The sequence below is a fragment of the Hyaena hyaena genome, unplaced genomic scaffold (assembly GCF_003009895.1).
Source record: "Hyaena hyaena isolate Hyena2069 unplaced genomic scaffold, ASM300989v1 scaffold_386, whole genome shotgun sequence".
Classification (NCBI taxonomy): Eukaryota; Metazoa; Chordata; class Mammalia; order Carnivora; family Hyaenidae; genus Hyaena; species Hyaena hyaena.
Genome location: NW_024081020.1, coordinates 1,044,740 through 1,068,394, shown reverse-complemented (window position 1 = coordinate 1,068,394; position 23,655 = coordinate 1,044,740). Strand labels below are relative to the sequence as shown.

Here is a 23,655-nt window from a genome sequence, read left to right as displayed (position 1 = left end):
CAAGGTTTCCTTATAACTGTTACCTGATCCATCCATCATTCCTCCAAGTCCAATCAACTGCTCCTCCTAAGGCCTGCTACCTTCCTTTCTTTCCCCACTAAGTTTCTGTAGCTATTTTGTCCAAACTACACAGAAGTTAATATTACATAACCTTCCTCAAACCTGCAGAGTTACCTTTCTAAGAGAAAATGGAAAACAGATGCAGAAAAAGACAATCTTCTGTTGAAAACATGATGTGGCTACAAAATAACTTAAACCAAACAAAAGCTACTTACTAGTCACTCCTGCAGGAAGACTATCCCTATCTGGTCTTCCCCAGCATAGCCTCAGGGAAAGCAGCCCCTGCTTCTCCACTGCTTCTCCAGCTAGAAAGCTCCCTGAGGGTAGAGACTAGAACCACAGTATCCCTAGAGCCTGACATGTGGCGGGCGTGCAAGGGACCCCAAATGATACCTGGTGAATGAACCAACAGAGGATGTAAGTTGGGTTATCCAAAACACCACAAGGTCAAAGGCTAATCAAGGTGCACCCTGCTGGGGGTAAGAAAGTACAAAAGGCCTTGCAGCTCAGGAGGCCCGGAGACAATGGTGACGACACAGAATACAGAGGCTTTACTCCCAGATCCTGCCCCCGCTGGGCTCACAGGGAGGGAGTCAAACCCAAGTGCAACTCACCCCTCCAGCCGATAAGGCAAGTGTGCACTCAGTCCGGGACCCCACATTCTGCCAACAGATGGAGTGGAAGGAATAGAACAGAACAGGATAAAATTCCTGAATTTCAGCGGGAAAGTGAGGAAGAGGGAGCAGGGGAGAGAAATGCAAGGCGAGCATGTGGGTCACGACGGCAGGGGCTACGCTTCACTGACATGTATCGGGTGCAGGCTCGGCGCTTCGCGCTCTAACGCACGGCCCCGCTGGATCCGAAGCAGAGGTAGAAACGATCACCATCTGCATGTCACCCAGGATGAAGCCGCAGCCTAGCGCGGTGCTATCACTCGTCCCCAGCACACAGCTAGGAAGCGGCAGTGCGGTGACCTGAACCCGGGTCTGACTCCAGGCTGCCCCATTCTTTAAGTCGCAGGACCTACTCTGCCTCCCGGACCCTCAAACGGGACTGAGGGAGGAGTCCTTCATTCCCCCATTTAACGAACACCTACTGAGCACCTATGAGGTGTGTGCCGAGGTCTGTGCCAGCAGTGCTGGTGCGCGGAGGACGGGCCCGGACCGACAGGGTCGGGGGACAGAACGCAACATCAATCACGGCAGCGGCGGCGCTGGCAGCCGCGGGAGGGGTGAGGGGTGAGGGGTAAGGGACGAGGGTGCGGCAGACGGAGGGAAGGCGCGGAGTGGGAGGAGCGAGGGCCCGGGGATGCGGCCGGCCGGCCAGCGGGGCCCGGGACGCGTGGGCGACCACTGCTCCCCTCGGCGGACGGCTGGCTTCTGCCAGACCAGCCTGGCGCCTCAAGTGCTGTGGCATTCAGGCACGGCCACCGCCGGGGGCGACGCGGGGGCCGCGAACGGGGGCGAGACGGGCAATGCGACCCTGAGGCGCCGAGATCGAGGGGAGGGCGGCCAGGGGGAGGTGTGAGTGGCCGCGGGGAGGCCGAGGAAGGGGCGCGGGCCGGGCGGCGGGGGGCAGCGGGGCCCACGGCGGCGTCGCCGGACTCACCTCCCGCTGCTGCCCCTCCGGACTCGTCGGTCCGGCTCGGCCGGAGGAGGCGGGGACGGACTCCAGGCCGCGGGGGCTGCCGGGAGCCCGTTCCCTGGGCAACCGGGCCGACACCGCCGAGCGACAGCCGGAAGCCAGAGCGGCGGAGCCACAAGTGGCAGCGGGCCAGCGGAGCGCGGCGGAAGAGACGTCAGCGCGCTTCCGGCGGGCGTGGGCGGGGCCTCGGGCTCCTTCCCGGGATATCTGCGGACGCATGGCAGGTGCGTGCGACGGGCCAGCTCCCCGGGGCGGGGAGGGTGTGAGAGTCACGGCTTGACCTGCGGGCTGGGCTGGAGGCCGGGAGCTTCCCGGCTTGAATGGGGTTCCCTGCCTTGGCCCAGCCCAGCCCGGTGGCCCCGCGCAGGCTTGGCGGTCGGCCCGGGAGCCCGTCGGTTTTGCTGAGCCTCAGTTTTTTTCTCGCATGGAGCTACTTGATGTATGCAAAGGAGTGTCAGCACATCCAGATACCAAATTGCAATTGTCGTTATAAACTGGCATTAGCGGAGCACATTAGCGGGTGCCAAGCCTTGCATGCCCAGCTGCTCCCAAAATCTTCCCCTGAATTCCCCTCAGGATTACCCGCCACAGAGCTTTTTTGCTTGTAATAAGGGCTGTCATTCAGCGAGTGCTCACTGTGTGCCTAGTAGTGTCCGAAGTGCTTTATGTGGGTCAGCTCTTTTGAGCCTTCCAGCGATCCCGTGTAGTAATGAGTAATGTGAACAGATGGGGAGCTGAGGCCCTGGAGGGATAAGCGAGGTAGCCACTCTGCTTTATCTCTCTCTGCTCTGTGCTCTGACTCTGATTTCTGGTCTCTTTCCCCACTAGCCTGAGTTTCTTGAAGTTAGAACTATGTTTTTGATTCCTAAATATATGCTAGGTGTGGAACAGAGAATGAGTCAGATGTCCTTGCCCTCAAAGAGCCCCTATTGGAGAAGAGACGTCCTTCAGAGAGAAGGAGAGACAGAATCCCAAGCAGGCTCCGTGCCATCAATACAGAGCCGGATGTGGGGCTGGAACTCACAAACTGAGATCATGACCTGAACTGAGATAAAGAGGTGGAAGAGGTGGTCGCTTAACTGACTGAGCCCCCCAAGCACTACTCCTCTCCCCATTTTCTTTTCCATATGGCACTCACCACGATCTGAATTGATCACGGTTATCTAGTGGTCTGTTATCCACTTCTGTTTGGACAGTAAGTTCCATGAAAATAGTCCTGATAGGTTTCATTCAGTCAGTTCATCCCCCCGTGCTTGGCGTGTTGTAGGTACTCGCTAATGTTGGTTAGGTGTATAAGTAAAGAATGAAAGAAAAATCAATATGATATTTAAATAAGCAGAGCATTGGGACACTGGGGGGGGAGGGGGTTGCTCCGTCAGTTAAGTGTCCAACTCTTGATTTCAGCTCAGGTCATGATCTCACAGTTCATGACTTAGAGCCCCGCATCGGACTCCACACTGGGCATGGAGCCTGCTTAAGATTCTCTCTCTTCCTCTCTCTCTCAAAAAGAAAAAAAAAAAAAAAGAAGAAGAAGAAAAAGAAAGAAAAGTAAGCAGAGCCTTAAGGGATACTAGGAGGTAGCCAAGTGAGTGGAAACACACGGACAGGAAAAACATTGTAGGTCAAAGTCAGAACTTGTACTGAGTTGTAGCTAATGCTGAGGCAGATAGAGCAAGCAGGGAGGAGCCAGAGAAGTGGTGAACAGGACTTGCATAACAGGCTGTGATATTATGGTTTATAATAAAATATTTGGTCTTTGTCCTGTTCTTGGCCTGGAGCTAAAACCCATAGTATTGCCCAGGTGTGAGAGTGATCAAAGTGTCTTTTGTTATGTTAATCATGTGACTTACAGAAAGCCCTTGGGTAACCCTTGGTTGGAGGCTGCTTGACCCAGTCTCACCCCGGTAAGCCTGTCCTGTGATTAAAAGGTTGAAACTTTCAGTCCCTTCTCCCTCCCCTACCCACCCACTAGGGAAGAGAGGCGGGGGATGGAATCAATTGGCAACGCTCACCGACTTAATCAACCATTCCTTTGTAATGATACCTCCATAAAAGCCCAAACGATGGGATTTGGAGGAAGTCCAGGTTAGTGAACATGCAGAGATAGGAGATCGGGGAGGGTAGTGCACTCAGAGCATGGAAACTCCACGCTGCCTTGCACGTACCTCGCCCTATTCATCTCCTCCATCTGGCTGTTTCTGGTGGAAGAAAATAGAGATATAAATTCGCCCTCCCACTAAGACCATAAATGTGTTAGCTTTAAAAGGAGCAAAGAGCAATTTTATTTAGTTAAAAAAAATATTTATTCAGCCATAGCAGAGGAATTGCAGTTTGGGACAGGCCAGCTATGGTGAACTATAGGCAAGTTCAAAGAGACAAAGGGAAGGTCAGCTTTCATTAGGTTTTAGGAGGAAGTTGAGAGTTGTTGTAAACAAAAGTTTATTGGAGAACAAAAGTCAGTGGCTGTAGTAGCTTCTGTGCGGTGGTTTCAGTGGTTTTGCGGTTGGCTACAGGCGGTGGGTGGTGCATTATCCCTAGGGCATGGAGGGTTCTTTTCCTTTTCTTTTTTTTTGAAAAAAACGTTTTATTTATTTCTGAGTGAGAGAGAGAGACAGTGTGAGCAGGGGAGGGTCAGAGAGAGGGAGATACAGAATCTGAAACAGGCTCCAGGCTCTGAGCTGGCACTAAGCACAGAGCCCGACGCAGGGCTCGAACCCACAAACCGCGAGATCATGACCTGAGCTGAAGTCGGAGGCTTAACCGACTGAGCCACCCAGGCGCCCCACTTCCTTCCTTTTCTTAAAAGCAGGAGACAAAATTCCTATGTGAAATATGTGCTCCCTTGTTGAGATCATTCTTACCTTCCTTATTCCTGCGGGTGTGCAGGCTGCAGCAAATGGTACGTTTGTGAGCAGCCCCTCTCCAGGGCCTCCTGACTCCATTTTAAATGAGGTTTCCTGGGGCACCTGGGTGGCACCCAGTAGAGCATGTGTCTCTTGATCTAGGGGTCATGGGTTCAAGCCCCCCCCCCACATTGGGTGTAGAGTTTACTTTAGAAGAAAGAATCTTGGGGCACCTGGGTGGCTTAGTCGGTTAAGCGTCCGACTTTCGCTTAGGTCATGATCTCACGGTTCGTGGGTTCGAGCCCCGCGTCAGGCTCTGTGCTGCCTGCCAGCTCAGAGCCTGGAGCCAATTTCAGAGTCTGTATCTCCCCTTCTCTCTCTGACCCTCCCCTGCTCACGCTGTCTCTCTCTCTCTCCTAGAAATAAATAAAAAATTAAAAAAAAAAAATTAAAAAAAAAAAGAGGAAAGAATCTTATCATTAAATGTGGTTTCCTTTATTTTCACATTTCCTCCTTTTGATCAAGATCTTTGCTCAGAAGCATCACTTATCAAGAGTCAGGCTTTCCGAAGTGCCTGTATGGTTCAGTCAGTTAAACATCCAACTCTTTTTTTTTGTCTTTTTTTTTTTATGTTTATTTTTGAGAGAGAGAGAGAGAGTGTGTGTGTGTGTGTGTGTATGTATGTGTGCGTGCGAGTGGGGGATGGGCAGAGAGAGAGGGAGACATAGAATCTGAAGCTGTCTCCAGGCTCTGAGCTGTCAGCAACAGAGCCTGATGCGGGGCTGGAACCTACAAACTGAGATCACACCCTGAGCTGAAGTCAGCCGATTAACCAACTGAGCCTCTCAGGCGTCCCTAAACATCAAATTCTTGATTTCAGCTCAGGTCATGATCCTAGGATTGTGGGATCCAGCCCCAAGTCGGGCTCTACGCTGAGCTTAGAGCCTGCTTAAGGTTCTCTCTCTCTCTCTCTCTCTCTCTCTCTCTCTCTGCCCCTCCCCCACTCTTGAACACACACACACACACACACACACACACACATTCTCTCTCAAATATAAATAAATTTTAAAAAATGAAATAAAATTACTGTTGGCAGTGCCTTTGGCCAAGGTAGAAGGCCTCTACGAATTTTGCCAATTACATCTTAATGATGCCAGTCCAGTTAGCCTTGTGGAGGGGGAGCGGTGAGCGCAGTGGGAGTGTTGTAAAGCCAGGCAGATAGCACAGACTGGTCCCATCACCCGACCAGTGAAATGAGTTCCCTCATCACTATGAACTTCACGGGTGGTTCTCCAGGAAGGATGATCTTTTTTTTCCAGAATTTTAGCTGCAGGGGTGCCTGGGTGGCTCAGTCAGTTAAGCGTCAGACTTCAGCTCAGGTCATGATCTCACAGTGAGCCCCGCATCAGACTCTGTGCTGACAGCTCAGAGGCTGAGCCTACTTCAGATTCTGTGTCTCCCTCTGTCTCTCTCTCAAATAAATAAACATTTTAAAAAGCTAAGTCATCCTGACTTTCCGAAATAATGGGGTCAGGATCCAGTTCTAATAATAGCCAGCCAACCCGAGAAAACCCCATTAACTGACGCTTGGTTTTAGGTTTGGGGAAGCTCAGAATGCAGGAAGCCCACCTAAATTCCTATGTAGGCCTTGTTCCAAGATCAGGTGCCCTAAATATTGAACTACAATTTTTCTTTGAACACTGTATATTCCTTTAAGGCTAAGAGTTAACAGATGGGGAGAGAGCCCGTCCTTTAGGTCTATAGCAAGGCAGCACCTCCAGGAAACCTTGTGTCCTCTAAGTCCGCTCTCGGGTTTTCGTTTTGTTTATTTTTGTTTTGTTTCTGTAAATGTTTATTTTGCGGGGGGAGCAGGAGTAGGGGCAGAGAGAGAGAGAAGAGAGAGAGAGAATCCCAAGCAGGCTCCACGCTGCCAGCGCAGAGCCCGACATGGGGCTCGAACCCATGAACTGTGAGATCATGACCTGAGCTGAAATCAGGAGTCAGACGCTTCACGGACTGAGCCCCCCAGGCGCCCCAGTCTCGGGGTTTGTGAGGAAGCCTGGGGCCTGACTGCCCCGCGCAGGTGAGGCAGAGAGGCTGCTGGCCGAACCCGCAGACGCTGCCGAAGGCGCTGCGCTCCGTGAACGCGCGCTGTCAGTAGCGCTGGGGGCGGGTGGAGTGTGGGGACCAGGATGGGGGGGGGGGGCACGGGTACTTGTGGCTCGGAGCTCTTGGACGAACCTCCCTCCTCAGCCACTGGGTTTTCTCACAGGGAATGTCGGGGTGTCGCTGGCACTCGTCCCGGGGATGCTGAGGCCCCCCGAGCTCACACGTTCCCTTATCCTCGAAGTGCCCTCAGTCTCTCTAGGGTGTCGGTTAGTTCTGGGAGGGGCTTTGAGGCTCTGTTGGAGTGTTAATGGGGGCCGCGCTGTGGACCCCGCCAGTGCCCGTATGGAGGGTGGTGGCTGGTCCAGGAGGGTCACACGACTAGTGTCCTGGGAATCGGCTGCGATGCTGTCGGAGACTCAGCAAATAAAAGATGTTGAAGGGTCACTGGATCCCCTGGTTGGCTACTTGGGTTACTGCTGTCAGATTCTAGAATTATTTCTGCCTCTCGGGAGAGAGAAATCCCAGCGTATTTCCCTAAGAAATGTGGGCCCGGGGAGTGTACAGGGGCCGAGGAGCGAAGGAGAGAAGGGTGGGCATCTCTTTGAGGGCCTAGGCAAGAGAGAGCCGGTTCAGAGAGAGGACCCTTTGGACGTTTCCTGGAGACCCCCCCGTATTTGAAGGGTTAAATTTAGCACTCCGAGGCGGGGGCTGCTTGCCAGTAGTGGGGTTGAGCACTGTCCGTAGGGACGGATTCAGTCCCAGCCCTGAGAGTGGTGGAGAGGGGGGGACGGGAAGAGCCCCTGTAGTTTCTCGGAGCCCCGGCACTGGGGGGTGGGGGGTTGGGGGGGTCTGGAAAGGCTGGCTAGAGGGTCAAAGGCGCCTGCAGCTCTTACGTGTCCAGCAGTCTCTTTTCCAGTGGCCTGGCCTTTTACAGTATCCGTAAAGATCAGAAGGGTTTTAGTTTTGTTTAGGGGCCTCCATTTGTCGGAACTGAAAATTATGGATGACACAGGTCTTCCTTGTCGTTGAGTCACCCAGGCGGGCTGGCCGTCCACATTAGCTGGGTCTGGAGAGGACAGGCCTCCCTTCCATCGGGGTCCTTTTAACTAGAAAGGGAAGATCCCAGTTCGGCCCGTTAGTGAACAGAGTTAAAGGCTACCTGGGTGGATTCAGTATTTAAAGGAAGACCAGAATTTTCTTTAAAACCAATTTGGAGCCAGCTATTATGATCCTGTGTGGGTTCGTTGGGCTTTTGGGTACAAGCCTGAACCTTACTGCATTTCAGCAGTTTTGGGGAAAGTGCTAGGAATTACCTCGTAAAGTCATTTAGCAACCGCGGGAGCTCGAACATCTAGCAAGGCCGGGCATGGTACCCCATCTGTGGTTCTAGACCCTCGCCATGTAGCTGGGGCGCAGGGGTGCACGAGCACCTGGGTCCGGGGCTCGGCCGCTCCCTGCTGACAGAATCCAGAGGCAGAGAAAGGAGCGGCGAGGACGCAGGCAGGAGTGTGTTTCAGCGAGGCCAGCACCGGGAAGAGAGCGGACTAGGCTCTCAAAGGCCGTGTCCAGAGTACTGAAAACACTTGCAGGTTAATATAAGGAAGGTGTGGGACAGAGCTCAGTGGGTGTGTGCAGGTGGGCAGTGGAGGTCAGGTCGGTCATTGTCAAGGGGTCAGTCATTGGCCTGATCTGGGGCGGTCCTTACTGCTCGAGGGGGAGCTTTCAGTTTCCACTACGAGGTACTTTGTCAGCTGGCTGTTTCCCCTGAGTTAAGAGATAAGCTGGAAAGGAGAACTTAATGATTCAGGAAGTAAAAGGCTGAGGTCAGATTGGAGGTAATCCTGGTTCATCAGGATTATCCCGATTGGCAGTGTTCGTCGTTGCTGGCACTGGCCCTCACCAAGTGTGTGAAATAGCCGATATAAATCTGAGAAACCGGGTTGATGAGTTTGAATAACCATATTAAATAACTCAGCAAATCTATGAGGATCCTCAAATCTCACTTTGAGAAAATATTTTTTAAAAATTTTTGAGAGAGAGAGAGATAGGAAGAGAGAGAACACAAGCAGAGGAGAGGGACAGAGGAAGGAGGAGAGAGAGAGAGTAAAAGTGAGAGAGAATCTTAAGCAGGCTCCACGCTCAGCACAGGGCCGGACATGGGGCTCAATCCCACGACCCTGGGATTGTGACCTGAACCGAAATCAAGACTTGAATGTCCAACCAACTGAGCCATCCAGTGGCTAAGAAAGACTTTGACTAAAGCTCATAATTCAGCTTCAGTCCAGGGAACATAAGAAATTAGGAGTTCAGCATTTGGATCCTCAGAGGGTCTGACTTTCATGGGGTAGGTTTTAATAGGTTTGGGAGAGGAAGAGATGGGGAGAGGTTCAGAGAGAGGACTGAATGAGGAAGCGGAGGGCACAAAGGAGGTCAGGCCGTGGGGGACGGAAAGAGGAAGGTGGCCCCGGGCTTTGCGCAAGGTGGCAGTTGTGCTCTCGGAGACCAAGGGGCCTCAGGAGGCTCTGCCTTCCTTTAATTATTTGTTCCACTTGGTGAGTTTGGAATCGGTATCTTATAAAGACGCTACTTTAGAGTCATAACTACGTTTATAAGCCTTCGGGTACCCATTAAAATAGGCATCCCACGTAGGCTGCTTAATGTTAGACTCAGAGCCTTCTAATTAGGTCCTGAGAAAACTTCAGGAAGGTCAGGAGTTCCCCATTGTGGCCGTTGAAGTTTTAACTTCTCAGGAGGCGCCTGGGGGGGGGCCCAGAGGGCTAAGTGCCTGACTCTTGATTTCGGCTCAGGTCTTGCCCTCAAGGTCATGGGTTCAACCCCCACATTGGGCCTCACGCTGGGTGTGAAGCCTGCTTTTAAAATAAAAATAAAAAAAATAGTACCGAGTGTGACGAGCACTGAATGATGACCGAAACTGTCCAGTCACCATATCGTACACCTCAAACTAACATAACACTGTATGTTGATGTGTTTGAAAATAAATAAATAAGCACACAAAGAGGGAAGAGCTTTTAAACATAAGACCAGCTGGGGTCCCATAGGGAGGACCCTCCTGAGAGAGTATAGAGAATCAGGATCCCATTACTCAAAATCTGAGGGTTGGAAAATGAGCGAGTACTTTAAACAGATCCTGAATTAAGTGGAGTGTTCCAGAAAAGGGAGGGACTCAAGTCTGAGAGACTCTCCGAAGGGGTTAGAACGAGAGCTCCCTACAAAGGCTCCCGCAGGCCTGAGGCCCGTCGTCCCCTGGGGTCATCTCCTTCGGCCCCCACTCTGACCACCGTGTAATGTGAACTTTGTTTTTAGATATAATTTATTGTCAAGGTGGCTGACATATAGTGTGTACAGCGTGCTCTTGGCTTCAGGAGTAGATTCCCTGATTCATCACTTCCATACAACACCCAGTGCTCCTCCCAGCAAGTGCCCTCCTCCGTGCCCGTCCCCCATTTCCCCTCCTCCAGCCCCCATCAACCCTGAGTTCTCTGTTTAAAAGTCTCTTGTGGGGGCGCCTGGGGGGCTTAGTCGGTTAAGCGTCCGACTTTCGCTTAGGTCATGATCTCGCGGTTCGTGGGTTCGAGCCCCGCGTCGGGCTCTGTGCTGACTGCCAGCTCAGAGCCTGGAGCCTGTTTCAGTCTGTGACTCCCTCTCTCTCTGACCGCCCCCTGCTCACACTGTCTCTCTCTCTCTCCCCTAGAAATAAATTTTTAAAAATATTAGAAAAAAAAAGCCTCTTATGGTTTGCCCCCCTCCCTCTCTGTTTATAACTAGTTTTTCCCCTTCTCTTCCCCCCTGGTCTTCTGTTAAGTTTCTCAAGTTCCACATATGAGTGAAAACACACGATATCTGTCCTTATTTCACTCAGCATAACACCCTCCAGTTCCATCCACATTCCTGCAAATGGCAGGATTTCATTCGTTCTCATAACCAAGTGGTACTCCATTGTGTACATAAACCACATCTTCTTTATCCATTCATCAGTTGATGGACATTTAGGCTCTTTCTTTTATTGAAAGCACTGCTATAAACATTGGGGTACATGTGAATAATGTTAACTTTAAACAGAGCAAACAATCACTTTTCGTAAAAAAAAAAAAAAGTTTATTGAGAAAAAAGAAAGGAATGGCAATTCGGGACAAGCAAGCCATGGCAAATCATAGGCAAGCGGGAAGAGTCAGAGGGAAGGTCAGCTTTTTTTTTTTTTTTTTTTGATGTTTATTTATTTTTAAGAGAGAGAGACAGACCGACAGAGCACAAGTAGGGGAGGGCTGGAGAGAGAGAGACACACACACACAGAATCTGAAGCAGGCTCCAGGTTCTGAGCTGTCAGCATAGAGCCCAATGCAGGGCTTGAACACACAAGCCATGAGATCGTGACCTGAGCTGAAGTCGGACGCTTCACCGACTGAGCCACCCAGGCGCCCCCAGAAAGGTCAGCTTTAATTAGGTTTTAGGGGGAAGTGGGAGTGTGGAACACAAGTTCCTCAGAGAAAAACAAGTGTTTGAGGTTGTAGTGGTTTCTCATCGGCTGCAAGTGGTAGTTGGTGCATTGCTGGAACTTTCTCTAGAAATCAGGTAGTGAGATTCCTATGTGAAAAATACCCTCCCTCATCATTCTGATCTTCCTTCTTCCTGGTGACTGGGCTGCAGCAAGTCATGTGCTTGAGAGCTCGCCTCTCAGGGCCTCCCGACCCCGTTTTAAATGAGGTTCCTTTTGGGCGCCTGGGTGGCTCAGTCAGTTTAGCGTCTGACTTCGGCTCAGGTCATGATATCACAGGTCACGAGTTGAAGCCCTGCACTGGGCTCTGTGCTGACAGCTTAGAGCCTGGAGCCTGCTTCAGTTTCTGTGTCTCCCTCTCTCTCTGACCCTCCCCTGCTCATGCTCTCTCTCTCAGAAATAAATAAAACATTAAAAACTTAAAAAAAAAAATAAATGAAGTTCCTTTTATTTCGTTTCACAAATTTCATGATCATTCTGTTTCTTTTACTCCCAATCAGCAAATACTCTTGGAAGTGCAACGCCCAGAAAACCGGTCTTATCTGTCAGTGCAAGAAAAATTAAGGACAATGCAGCTGATTGGCATAATCTGATCCTGAAATGGGAAAACCTCAATGACACAGGCTTCACTACTGCGAATAATATCGCCAACCTGAAAGTCAGTTTAAGGTAAGTGCACGTAGAGTTCCTCATGCTCTAAGTGCTTCACGCTGCGAGTCTTTTTTTCCTCCTAATTTTTAATTTAATGTTTATTTTTAAGACACAGAGTACAAGTGGGGGAGGGGCAGTGAGAGGTGGAGGGACAGAGAGAGAGGGGGAGACCCAGAATCCAAAGCAGGCTCCAGGCTCTGAGCTGTCGGCACAGAGCCCGACACGGGGCTGGAACCCACAAACCATGAGATCATGGCCTGAGCCAAAGTCGGACACTCAACCGACTGAGCCGCCCAGGTGTCCCCCCCCGGGAATCTTTTAGGGTGGGAAAGATAGTCTTTCTCAACATACGTAAGTTAACTTATATTAAGAAAAAGAGCAAGGAGGTAAAATGATGTATGCAAGTATACACTGTATATGGCTATATTCAGCTACATAGTGTTCACATGGCCGTTCTGTGAGCCGCTCCAGCAAATCCTTCAGATCCAAGGGGGCGGGTTGTGGGAACCTCTTACTTACAGCCTGTTGGTCAGAAGCACAGGTAACAACGTGGACTTGCAGTTAGTGTCCGAAGTTGAGTGGGGACAGTCTTGTGGGGCCAAGTGTTGACCTGTGGGGGTCAGAGACTGTCTCCAGGTAGATAGTGTCTAAATGGAGTTAAATTGTAGGGCGCCCTGCTGGGGTGGAGAACCTCACTCCCCACTTTTGTGACCAGGTATCAGAGGTCAGGTAGAGGATGGGGAGGAGAGGAGACATAGGAGTGTACTTTTCCGTAGCAGTTTTTTTCTTTTTTCTTTTTTTTTATAAGTTTATTATTTTGAGAAAGAGTGGGGGGGAGGGCAGAGAGAGAGAGGGAGAGAGAGAATCCCAAGCAGGCTCCACGCTGTCAGCATGGAGCCCAACACGGGGCTCAAACCCACAAACCATGAGATCGTGACCTGAGCCGTAATCAAGAGTTGGACACTTCACTGACTGAGCCCCCCAGGCGCCCCCTTACCAATTCCTTTAAAAAAGACAGGAGTCGTGGGGCGCCTGGGTGGCTTAGTCGGTTAAGCGTCTGACTTTCGCTTAGGTCATGATCTCGCGGTTCGTGGGTTCGAGCCCCACGTCGGGCTCTGTGCTGACTGCCAGCTCAGAGCCTGGAGCCTGTTTCAGTCTGTGACTCCCTCTCTCTCTGACCCTCCCCTGTTCACGCTGTCTCTCTCTCTCTCTCCTAGAAATAAATTAAAAAAATATTAAAAAAAAAAAAAAAAAAAGACAGGAGTCGTGAAAAAAACCATTAGCAGTTACCAATTCTGATTGGGAGATTTGCTTTGTTATTCTTTCCTACATGTGTATTTTTAATTTCTCAGAGTTAGGAGAAACTCTGCCATCCCCTCTGTCATTGTCCACAGAGCAGAGTTGCGAGTCCCGGGCCTGGCCTGGCCCCGGCTCTCCCCAGTCCCCAGCACACGTCACACGCCCTGGCCCTCCGCTGCCTTTCCCGCCTCTTCCTGCCCAGGCCCAGTCAGCAAGAGCCAGTTCTCCACCTTTCTGCATAAGGCACTGTGTGATTTTATCTATTTTATCCTTACATTCAGTTTTTCCTGGAAGTGTGGTGACCCCACTAGTTAATTTCACGCCCCATAGACCACAGGCTTCCGTTTGCCAAACAGTCCCAGACGGTGAACTCTGGGGAAATGGTCACATCTTTTTCGTCCTTGTACACCGAGCACAACCCCCCCGCTCCCCGCCAGGAAAGGATACCACAGGGTACATTCAGCGAACTAATTCCACTGCACAACTGGCACCGTGCTCATGGCAGACACCAGTGATAAGTAAGCACATGTTGCAGTGACGCGAAATAACACCTGTCCAGATGCCTGACCTGGTCACATGGAGAGAGCACTTCCTGGGTTTGCATTTGAGTGAGGTGCCTTTCAGGGTGTCCTGTGTTCCCCGTCTCTTCCATCTTGTCCAGGAGTGAGGATAAGACAGAGTTACAGAGCAGCAGCCCGGCTTCCGCGGAAAATGCGGGAAGGACGCTTCCGGAATATAGCAAGGAGCTAGAGAGGCTGTGTGAGGAGCTGCGGACCACCTTCGAGGCTTTGGTGAGATCCAGAACCAGCTGTGCTCGCAGCCCCCAAACCCCAGGGGTGTCTTAGAGGGTGTGGACGCTGTGGGCCTCTGAACCCCAAGGCTGTGTTGGAGGGTGTGGATGCTATGGGCCCCCAAATCCCAGGGGTGTTGTGTCAGAGGGTGTGGGCACTGTGGGGGGTGCTTTCCTCTAGACACTTGCTTTGTCTGCTCAGCCGCCTCCATGGGTGTCTTCCTCCTCCCGCCCCCCAAGGCTCCAGGCTCCCCAGCATGCTGTCCCAGACCTTTGTTCTTTCAGCTCTGAGTGATGTCTGGGTCCACCTCCCCCCCGTCCAAGGGCTCCGCGTGGTGAATACTTTGGGCTTCATGGGCCCTGCCGTGACTTGTCACCACTAGGCTTGGCCACATAACGATGCGCTAAACGAGCCAGAGACAGTACAGAAGTGAATGGCGTCATAGCTGGGGCACAGGGTGCACGAGCACCTGGCTCTGGGGGTCCCAAACACACCAGGCTCGGCCACTCCCTGCTGACAGAATCCAAAGGCAGAGAGACGAGCGGTGGGGACACAAGTCAGGAGCGTATTCTGGCGAGGCGGTACCAGGAAGACCGCGCGCTGGCGTCTCAGAGACGGTCTCCAAACTACTGAGATACTTGCAGGTTTAGGTAAGGAAAATGCGGGGCAGAGGTCGGTGGGTGCGTGCAGGTGGGCAGTGAGCGTCAGGTGGGTCGTCCCGAGGTCAGTCACGAGGGGTCCTGCTGGCTCAGGACAGCCCCTGTTGCCGGTTCCTATCGGAAGATGCTTTGTCAGCTGGCTCTTTTGCCTGAGTTAAGAGATAAGCTGGAAAGGAGAACTGAATTGTTCAGAAAGAACAGACTAAGGTCAGAATGGAGGTATTTGAAGTCTCTGTCAACATGGCCGTGTTCCAATAAAACTTTATTTATGGACACTGAAACTTTCATATCATACCATTTTCACATGTCAAAGAATATTCTTCTTACATTTTCTTTCAACCATTTAAAACTGTAAAACCCATTCTTAGCTCTTGGACCATATTAAAGTAGAGTGTGGGCTGGATTTGACCCGTGGGCCCTGGTTTATCACGTGAGAGATGCTCTTAAATGTCTGTTTTATGAACTAATGACTGAGTTCCCATACCCTCCTTACCCACCCCCAAATGTGGACAGCACCTCATCTCCTAGCTGGGCACATACTCAAACATGGGTAATTACAACTTACCCATGAACATGGAAAATCTTTATCTTTGAACCTTTTTTGTTGGAAATCGTTCTGCTATATAACACGATTCCTTGCCTGTCAGACTGGAACATGTGGGATATATTTGTCTTTCTTCAAGATACCACTTGTTCAGATTTAGGATTCCAACTCTTACAAAGCTGACCGCCGGGTTAAAAGAGGCTCTCAGGAAAGAAACGCAACCCTTTCAAATGTCACATCAGTTGCAAGATGCATTATGGTTTCAGAAACAGTGAAGTGAGAAAATAATGGTGCCATTGAGGACGTTTTGGTAACGTGGTCTTTTCTTTGTGATTGAAATCGGTACTGTCTGTGAGATACTCAGGATGCTTGTGAGGCTACGCAGCAAACAGTCTCCTAAACGATTCGGTTTTTGTGACTGTCCTGTCTGCCTTCTCTTCACCCTGGGGTGGTGCTGTGCTGAGAAGGCGGGTAACCAGACAGGTGTCAGCGAGTTGGTGTAGATCCCCACTCACAGGAAGGAAAGGGGCCATGGGCTCTGTGAGATCTGGTGATATCCAGCCTGTGTCTCTGGCGGCGAGGTCTGGACGCAGCTCCTGGGCCAGTGGGGAATTATTACCCCAGGCAGAACGAGCCATCGAAACATACAAAGTGGGGGCGCCTGGGTGGCTCAGTCGGTTAAGCGTCTGACTTGGGCTTAGGTCATGATCTCACACTTCATGGGTTCAAGCCCCATGTTGGGCTCTGTGCTGACAGCTCAGAACCTGGAGCCTGTCTTCGGATTCTATGTCTCCCTCTCTCTCTGACTCTCCCCTGCTCACACTGTCTCTCTCTCTCAAAAATAAATTAAACATTAAAAATTTTTTTAATTAAAAAAAAAGAATACTACAAATTAGTAAGTTATGTGAAACTGCCCACTTACTTTGTTTGCTTTTTTCCCATGGGATCAGGGCAAATATTTTTTGCTGGAACAAAAAAGCAGGCGCACGTATAGTTCCTGAAAGAGAAGGAACCAGATGGCTGAGCTCCGGTGTTGGAATCATTTAAACTACTAACATCTAAACAACAAGAGCTCAGTCAGCCGCACTCGTGGCTTGTCATGTCACTGTACCCCCACCTCACTCCAGAGCCTCCTTGTCCCTTATTCCCTCCTGGTATGAAGAAGTCACAGAATCTCAAAGCTATGTTAGAACGAGAAACATTGCCAACACTCACTAATGTGACTTATAAAATGTGAAACAGTCTGAAAAGATTTTGTCTTTAAATGCCACCTGGCTCTTGTTAGAGCATACCTTCTCGTTGAGCGCTGTATCTGGAAGCACGTTAGGAAAAAGCTTCAGAAGGGGAGGGCATGTGCCTTCCATTTCAGGCATGCCAGGAGTGATTGGTTGATTTTGTTTGTCCATCCTTCGTTCTCCCCATTCTTTTTTTTTTTTTATGTTTACTTATTTTTGAGAGAGACTGAGCATGAGTGGGGGAGGAGCAGAGAGAGGGAGACACAGAATCCAAAGCAGGCTCCAGGCTGCGAGCCATCAGCACAGAGCTCAACGTGGGGCTCAAACTCATGAACCACAAGATCACGACCTGAGCTGAAGTCGGACGCTCAACCGACTGAGCCACCGAGGCGCCCCTCATTCTCCACATTCTTTTTTTATTTTTTAATGTTTTATTTATTTCTGAGAGAGAAACAGCATGAGCAGGGGAGGGTCAGAGAGAGAGGGAGACACAAAATCCAAAGCAGCTCCAGGCTCTGAGCTGTCAGCACAGAGCTCGACACACGGCTCGAACTCATGAACCACAAGATTATGACCTGAGCTGAAGCTGGACGCTCAATTGACTGAGCCATGCAGGCACCAGGCACCTTGGTTCTCCACATTCTTAAGGGCAGGCTGGTGCCCCAAGGCCCCTTCCTCAGCCCCACCCACCTGCACTGAGGAGAGACAGTGTGGGAAGACAGTAGCAGGGAGAGTCAGGGTCCAGAAAGGCCAGCCAGCAGGCTTGATGGACGGAGCAGCAGCAGATGTGGAGGGCCTTGTCCTTGGTCCCTGGGACCCGTGGCACAGACCCACATGAAAGTAGCCGCCGGGCTGCAGGTGAGCGCATGCGCGTGGTCAGCCGGGCTCCCGAGATCATCAGATAAAGCCCGGGCTTTCTGGGACAGCCAGGGAATGATGGGCCCGGCCATCAGCATGGACAGAGGAACCGAGGACGCGTGTTCGGAGGCTGCTAACGGGATGTGAGCGGCGCAGGCCGTGTCGCACAGAAGCGAAGGGAGCAACTGCAGTTTTCGCCCGTGAAAGGGGAGCCGCTAGACTCAACAGTTGCCATCAAGGCTGGAAGGCTGCCCCAAGGGAAGGAAGCCATACACTCGTGTCCAGGAGACGCTCCCTGGTCCTGCCGGAAGCTTGGCAGATAACAAGGCGGCAGGTTCTGTCCAGAGCCAGGGGGCAGTGTGTCCCATCTCTGGAAATGAGCCCCCACAAGGCTGTGTGATGACAGAGGTCACGGGGCAGTTAACTCTTGGGGGAGCTAGGTTGGCTCACACGTTCCTCCATTCTTCTGTCTGCCTCACTGTTTGTATTAATCTCATGCTCCTTAGTTACTTAACATTTGTCTGTAATACAATTAAAATCACATTAAAAAAGTGTTAGCTGAATATGGCCTCCCCATCAAAGACATTGAGCCTGGGGCTTACCTTCCTTTTCCAAAAAAAGGGAGGATTATTCCCATAGAGGCAAGTCTGAGGGACGGGGAGGGGCATACAGGCCCCAGCTAGTCACCAGCACAGAAGACAGGCCGTGTAGCCCAGGGTCATGAGTGTCGCAGCCAGGCCAGTGGCCTTGGGAAGAGGCAGGCCCCCTGGACTCTGCGGTCTCCCCAAGCCACAGTGTCCTGATCCAATGAATTTATTCTGTGTGGTTTTTATGAGCACTTTCTCGTTTAGGACAGTTTCAGGTTTACAGGAAGGTTGAGCAGATGGTGGGGGTCCCGTAATCGATCCTCAGCCTGCACTGTCTCGTGTGTCACTGTCCCACGTTTCACAGATTTGTACGCTGCCTGCGTTATGATTAATGAGCCAGGATTGATATGTTGTTAGTAAATGAAGGCTGTAGTCTCTTCACATTTCTTTTGTTTCTTCCCTAACGTCCTCTTTCCATCCCGGGAGCCCTTCCCAGACGCTGCAGTAAATGGAGTCATTGTGTCTCCTTAGGCTCCTCTAGGCTGTGACAGTCTCACAGACTTCCCTTTTTCTTAAATTTTTTAAAGTTTTTAAATTTATTTTGAGAGAGAGAGCAAGCAAGGGAGGGGCAGAGAGAGAGGGAGAGAGAATCCCAAGCGGGCTCTGCATCATCAGCCTAGAGCCCGATACAGGGCTCGAGCTCACGAACTGCAAGACCATGACCTGAGCCAAGACCAAGAGTTGGACGCTCAACTGACTGAGCCACCGAGGTGCCCCTTCCCTTGTTTTTTATAACAGTGGCGGTTTTGAGGAGCACTGGTCGTGTACGTTGAAGCTGCACTTCAGTTAGAATCCGTCTGGTGTCTTTCTCACGACGTGACTGGGGTTGTGGGTTTTTTGGAGGAAACCGCAGAGATGAGGTCCTGTTCTCATCGCGTCCTGTCAAGGGCATGGACTGCGACCATGACACAGCACGATGGTGTTGACCTTGGTCAGCTGTCTGCGGTGTGGTCAGGTTTCTCCTTTGTTAAAACTAAGTCCTCCTCACCCCCCACCCCGTCCGCACTGTCCTCTCCGGAAGGAAGTCACTGTGCAGCCCACGCTTGAGGAGTGGAAAGTGCTGCCTCACCTCCTCGAGGGCGGAGCGCGTGCGTGGATAATGTGGGCTTTGGAGAGTTGTCTCTCTTCCCCTACCTGTTAATTACTGGCTCACTTATTTCTAGCGGTGTGGACTCATGACTTTGCTTTCCACGTGGGGCTGTAACACAGCAGCACCGCCTTCTTTTGTGACTCAAATCGTTCCTGCTTTGGCCACCAGGGGTTCAGTCGGCACCCGTGTCCCTCTGACACGCTTCCATCAATGTGAGCTTTTGGTTTGGGTTTCTTTGAACAATTCCTTGCTCTCCAGCATCACAAGATGTTCTGGGCCCATCTTGTGTATTTCCTGCCTCAGTCCTAGGATCTGCCGTTTCTCCAAGGAGCCCTGGTTCCTCTTCCTGGAGGAACCAAGATCTGGGTGCTGGTGCCAGACACTGAAATTCTCTGCTCCAGTGAATTTATTCTTGCTTGAAGTGGTTTGGAAATAAGTTCTCACTCTGTGTCTGAAAGCAAAAAGTCAATGTCGTAAGGATGGTAATGTTATTTTTCCTGTTCTCCAACTTTTAGAGAGAATGGTTTCCCAGACTTGGTTTCAAGTGTCTTTAATGAATTTGACGTCGGCAGGGGACTTTGCGGCACCCTTTTCCCTAAGCTGGATGGACATTTTGCAGTTTGGTCTGTAGGAGGAGGCGGGCTGAGGTTGAGCCAGGTGTGTGAGCGGCTGGTCGTGCCTGAGGGTTCAGGGGTGCCCACCGCACATCCCCCTCGTCTCCACCGATGACCAAGCAGACCGTGGCTCCGCTGACCTAGCGTCAGGCTCCGGGGCTGCCCTCGCTCGCTCTCCTGACCATTTATAAGCTTTTCTTTGAATTGGGTGAGAATAGGGGGCCTCTGTAGGACACACAGAACACGGGATGGCACGTCAAGAGGCGTGGCGGGGGAAGCATGGTGTGGGGTGCTGGCCTTGACCTTCCCTCCTTCAGCAACCCTGAGAATTGTCCCAGCCGTAACGCAGAAATGCTGAGTCCTATCTCTTGGGGTCGGGCCAAGTGAAATACCGAACCTAAAAAGACTGGGGAAAGGAATGTCGTCCTTTAAAAACTAATGGTAGCGAAGCTCGGTCCACACCGCTTTGGGTACGACTGGAGGGCAGCTGAAGGGCCAAGTGCAAGGAGTTACAAATTTGATGATTTATGTATCTGTTCATATTTACCTGTGTGTACACAAAGATAAGTGTAGGTGGGAGTTAGAAATGTGGTCTTAAATCTGAAATCTTTGTTATTTCGCTCCCTTACCTGACAAGCGCTTATGTAGCTCCAACTAGGTGCTTCACACACACTTAGCCCCCCTAACCGCACGAGAGAGCAGGCACCTTGTCAGAGCGCTCTGTGCTGGCACACCTGAGCAGTGGTGACAGGCCAGTACCCACGGCCACCGCCTTGCACATGATGCGGTGAGGGGGCTTCCCGCAGAGCCCCCACCCCCACCCCGAGGCACCATCAGTGTCAAGTTTTCCCCATTTCCTTCCTGTGTGGAGTGTGCAGGGTTGTGATCACCATTTCACAAACAAGGAAACCGAACCTCAAGGTTTCAGTAAACTCAAAGACAGTAATAAAAGTCAGAAATAAACTCAGTTAATGCCTTTTCTCCTGTCCTTCCATAAAAGCAGAGCCTGACTTGTGATTCCTCCAGCCCTTTGGTGCTTAAAAAAAAAACAAAAAACAAAAAAACATGCCTTCAGAAATTTTAGCAAAGTGAGACTGAGCAACCTTTCTCTTTCTGGCACTGGAAATCCAGGGTTTATTTCAGAAGTCATCCAAATTAATGAAATCGTAGCAACTGTCTGCCTCCATCTCCCTGGAAATTTGCTGCATGTGGAGTTACCAGTGTTGAGTTATTGCACTTTGGGTCTCAACAGACTTCTACTTCTTAGCTTGGAAATCTTAGTTATTGAATCTGAGACTAGAGTAAATTTCAAATAACGTTTTCATATTCCCAATTAATATCTTTTCAGGCCAAAATACAGATGAAAATGGAAAAGCTGTCTTCAACTACCAAGGGAATTTGTGAACTAGAAAACTACCATTATGGGGACGAGAGACAACGGCCCCCCCTGTTTCACACTTGGCCCACAGCCCATTTTTGTAAGTAGTTCTTTCTGTGTTGATTCTGAGAAGCAGAAATTATGAGAGTATTTGTGTTATTTAGATCTGGCACGTGACGAAGCTGGACAGGCTTTGAAATTCAATTCGAGGGGATCCATTGGAAGGGAAGGAGATTAGGGGCATCTGAAAATGGGCTTCTTCTCGGCTCTAATAATCAGCAAAGAATATTAAACATAGAGATACATAAAGCCAGTTGCCCTTATTAGCCCTTTAAAACAACTGGTTGAGGCACTCAGCTGGCTCAGTCAGTAGAGTATGAGACACTTGATCTTCAGGTCATTGAGTTCAAGCCCCATGGTGGGCATAGAGATTACTTAAAAAAAATAAATAACCCTAACCAAAAAAAAAAAAAAGTGGGTAGAATGAATTCTACATCCTCTGCAGAGGCAGAATTTTTTTCTTTTGGAAGAAAGAATTTTTTGGGTTTTGTTTTAATTGAAAGATAAATTGAGGAGCACCTGGGTGGCTCAGTTGGTTGAATGTCTGGCTGTTGATTTCGGCTCAGGTCATGATCTCATGCTTTGAGACATTGAGTCCCATGTCAGACTTTGTGCTGGCAGCATGGAGCCTGGTTGGGATTCTCTCTCTCCCTCTCTGGCCTTCCTATGCGTGTACATCCAGTCTCTCTCAAAAATGAATAAATAAACTGAAAGAAATGAAAATAAAATAAGAGATGTTTTATTTCAGCAACCCTATGGAAGAAGACTACTGGGAACATGGTATCCGTTACTTAAATAAATTCTGTGAGATCAGACTTACCTTTAGCTTTGTTAGTTCAAAAGAAGGGCCTAGCCATGTGATGCTGATTTAAATGAGGAAGAAAAGGGTAAAACCATTTACGTGTAGTGTGTTACTGGAATATTATCAGTCTGAGGTGAATCTCCTGTTCACAGTCATCGCAGGTAGTGAAGAGTTGAGCAGAAAAGGTTGTACTTGCTTGTTAATTTCCTGAGCCTCCTCATGCTCTCCGATCCTGCTCACCCGCATGATCCGGAGCGGTAAATACCCGCATGGTCCTCCTTGGTCTCGGGGCTCCTGCTGAGTCTGCTGTTCCAGGAGGAGCTTTCCAGAGCAGTGCCTCACCCCCGGGCAGGAGCACTCGCGTGCTTTTCTGCTACTAAAGGAGACACACGTTTGTTTCAGACGAGGTTTCCCACAAGCTGTCCGACATGTACCGGAAGGAGCTTCTCCTGAAACGCACCATCACCGAAGAGCTTGCACACACCGTGGACCATGACCTCACCCTGAGCTACTTGTCAATGTGGCTGCACCAGCCCTATGTGGAGGCCGACAGCAGGCTGCTTCTGGAAGGCATGCTGCTGGAAACGGGGCACCGAGCACTGTGACCTCCCCGCGTGGCCTGGCCTGGGCCTCCAGGCTCCAGACCCCTGGCTGCCTCCATGGCTGCCATGGTGGACAGTCTTTCACGGAGGACCTGGTGCCGCACCCCAGGACCAGCCCCTGTGCTGTGGCCACCCACCCACCAGCCTTGGGGTCTGCCAGGTCGGGTCATTGCTGGCCGCCGCGTGGTGCCGTCCACCATTCAGCGTACACCTGTCGTCAGTCTGTCACCTGAGAGGACTCCTGCGGGAAATAAATGAGTTCCTCGGCAAAATGATGGAGTGACCCTGTTTTTGCAAATTAGGTGTAGTTTATATCACACTTACATAGAAAAGCCCTGGTTTAGTATTTTTACTTTGTACCTCTCTGTGTTATTTAAATATTTATGACACTGCATTAGTTTTATAATCACAACTAACGCTTAGAATACCATAGAGCTGGGGTGCCTGGGTGGCTCAATCAGTTAAATGTCCGACTTTGGCTCAGGTATGATCTAGTGGTCTGTGAGTTCAAGCCCCACATCAGGCTCTGTGCTGACAGCTCAGAGCCTGGAGCCTGCTTCAGATTCTGTGTCTTCCTCTCACTCTAACCATTCCCTGCTCGCACTCTGTCTCTCTCTTTCTCTCTCTCAAAACTAAATAAGAATTTAAAAAAATTTTTTTTAGAATACCAGAGTTAACTGAGTAAAGACAGTATCAGGAAAACTACCTACCTACCTACCTTTGCCTGAAAAAGAAAACAAAAGGCATGCCTGTATTTGCATACCAAGGATGTGACGGGCCACTCGGTTCTTCAGGCCAAGTTCTAGAGTCTGACAACATTTATAGCCAAATATCGGGCACTCAGTTCTACCATCTGCTTCCCAGAAACAAATGGAAGAAGCATCATGCTACAGTGTGAATGTGATACGTGGTTTGGGGTGTGGCCTCGTTTGACTGATGCTCCCGCGCCCCAGGAATAAGTGCTTCCTGGGGAGAGAGAAAATACTCCAATAAAGACCGTACATGACAGGGACTCAGTTTGGGAGAAAGTGAGACTACCTGGCTGTGCAAACTGCCACATCGAAAGTGCTGAAAAGCAACATTTCTGGGGCGCTCGGGTGGCTTAGTCGGTTAAGCCTCCGACTTCGGCTCAGGTCATGATCTCACCATTCATGGGTTCGAGCCCTGTGTCAGGCTCTGTGCTGACAGCTCAGAGCCTAGAGCCTACTTAGGATTCTGTAACTCCCTCTCGCTCGCCACCCCCCCCCCCCCCCCCC

At 50.6% G+C, this 23,655-nt stretch overlaps 2 protein-coding genes across 5 annotated transcripts in view; one reads left to right on the top strand and one right to left on the bottom strand.

Annotated features, from left to right (window-relative positions):
* The window catches only part of TECPR2 (tectonin beta-propeller repeat containing 2), a 103,798-nt gene extending 102,033 nt beyond the window's left edge, over positions 1-1,765 (bottom strand). For 2 of the 4 annotated variants that reach the window (XM_039251222.1, XM_039251221.1), the window contains exon 1: positions 1,669-1,764. The gene's annotated coding sequence lies outside the window, so the exon portion shown is untranslated. Of the gene's footprint in view, positions 1-1,668 lie in introns of all 4 variants that reach the window. The other 2 variants (XM_039251223.1, XM_039251220.1) reach the window with 2 other exon arrangements.
* Positions 1,059-22,671, top strand: LOC120244606 (cyclin dependent kinase 2 interacting protein). Its single transcript, XM_039251225.1, has 6 exons — positions 1,059-1,170; positions 1,796-1,928; positions 11,670-11,838; positions 13,781-13,910; positions 20,906-21,035; positions 22,200-22,671. The coding sequence occupies exons 2-6, from the start codon at positions 1,922-1,924 to the stop codon at positions 22,400-22,402; spliced, it is 639 nt and encodes a 212-aa protein (XP_039107156.1). The 5' UTR covers positions 1,059-1,170; positions 1,796-1,921; the 3' UTR covers positions 22,403-22,671.
* Positions 22,672-23,655: the final 984 nt, after the last annotated feature.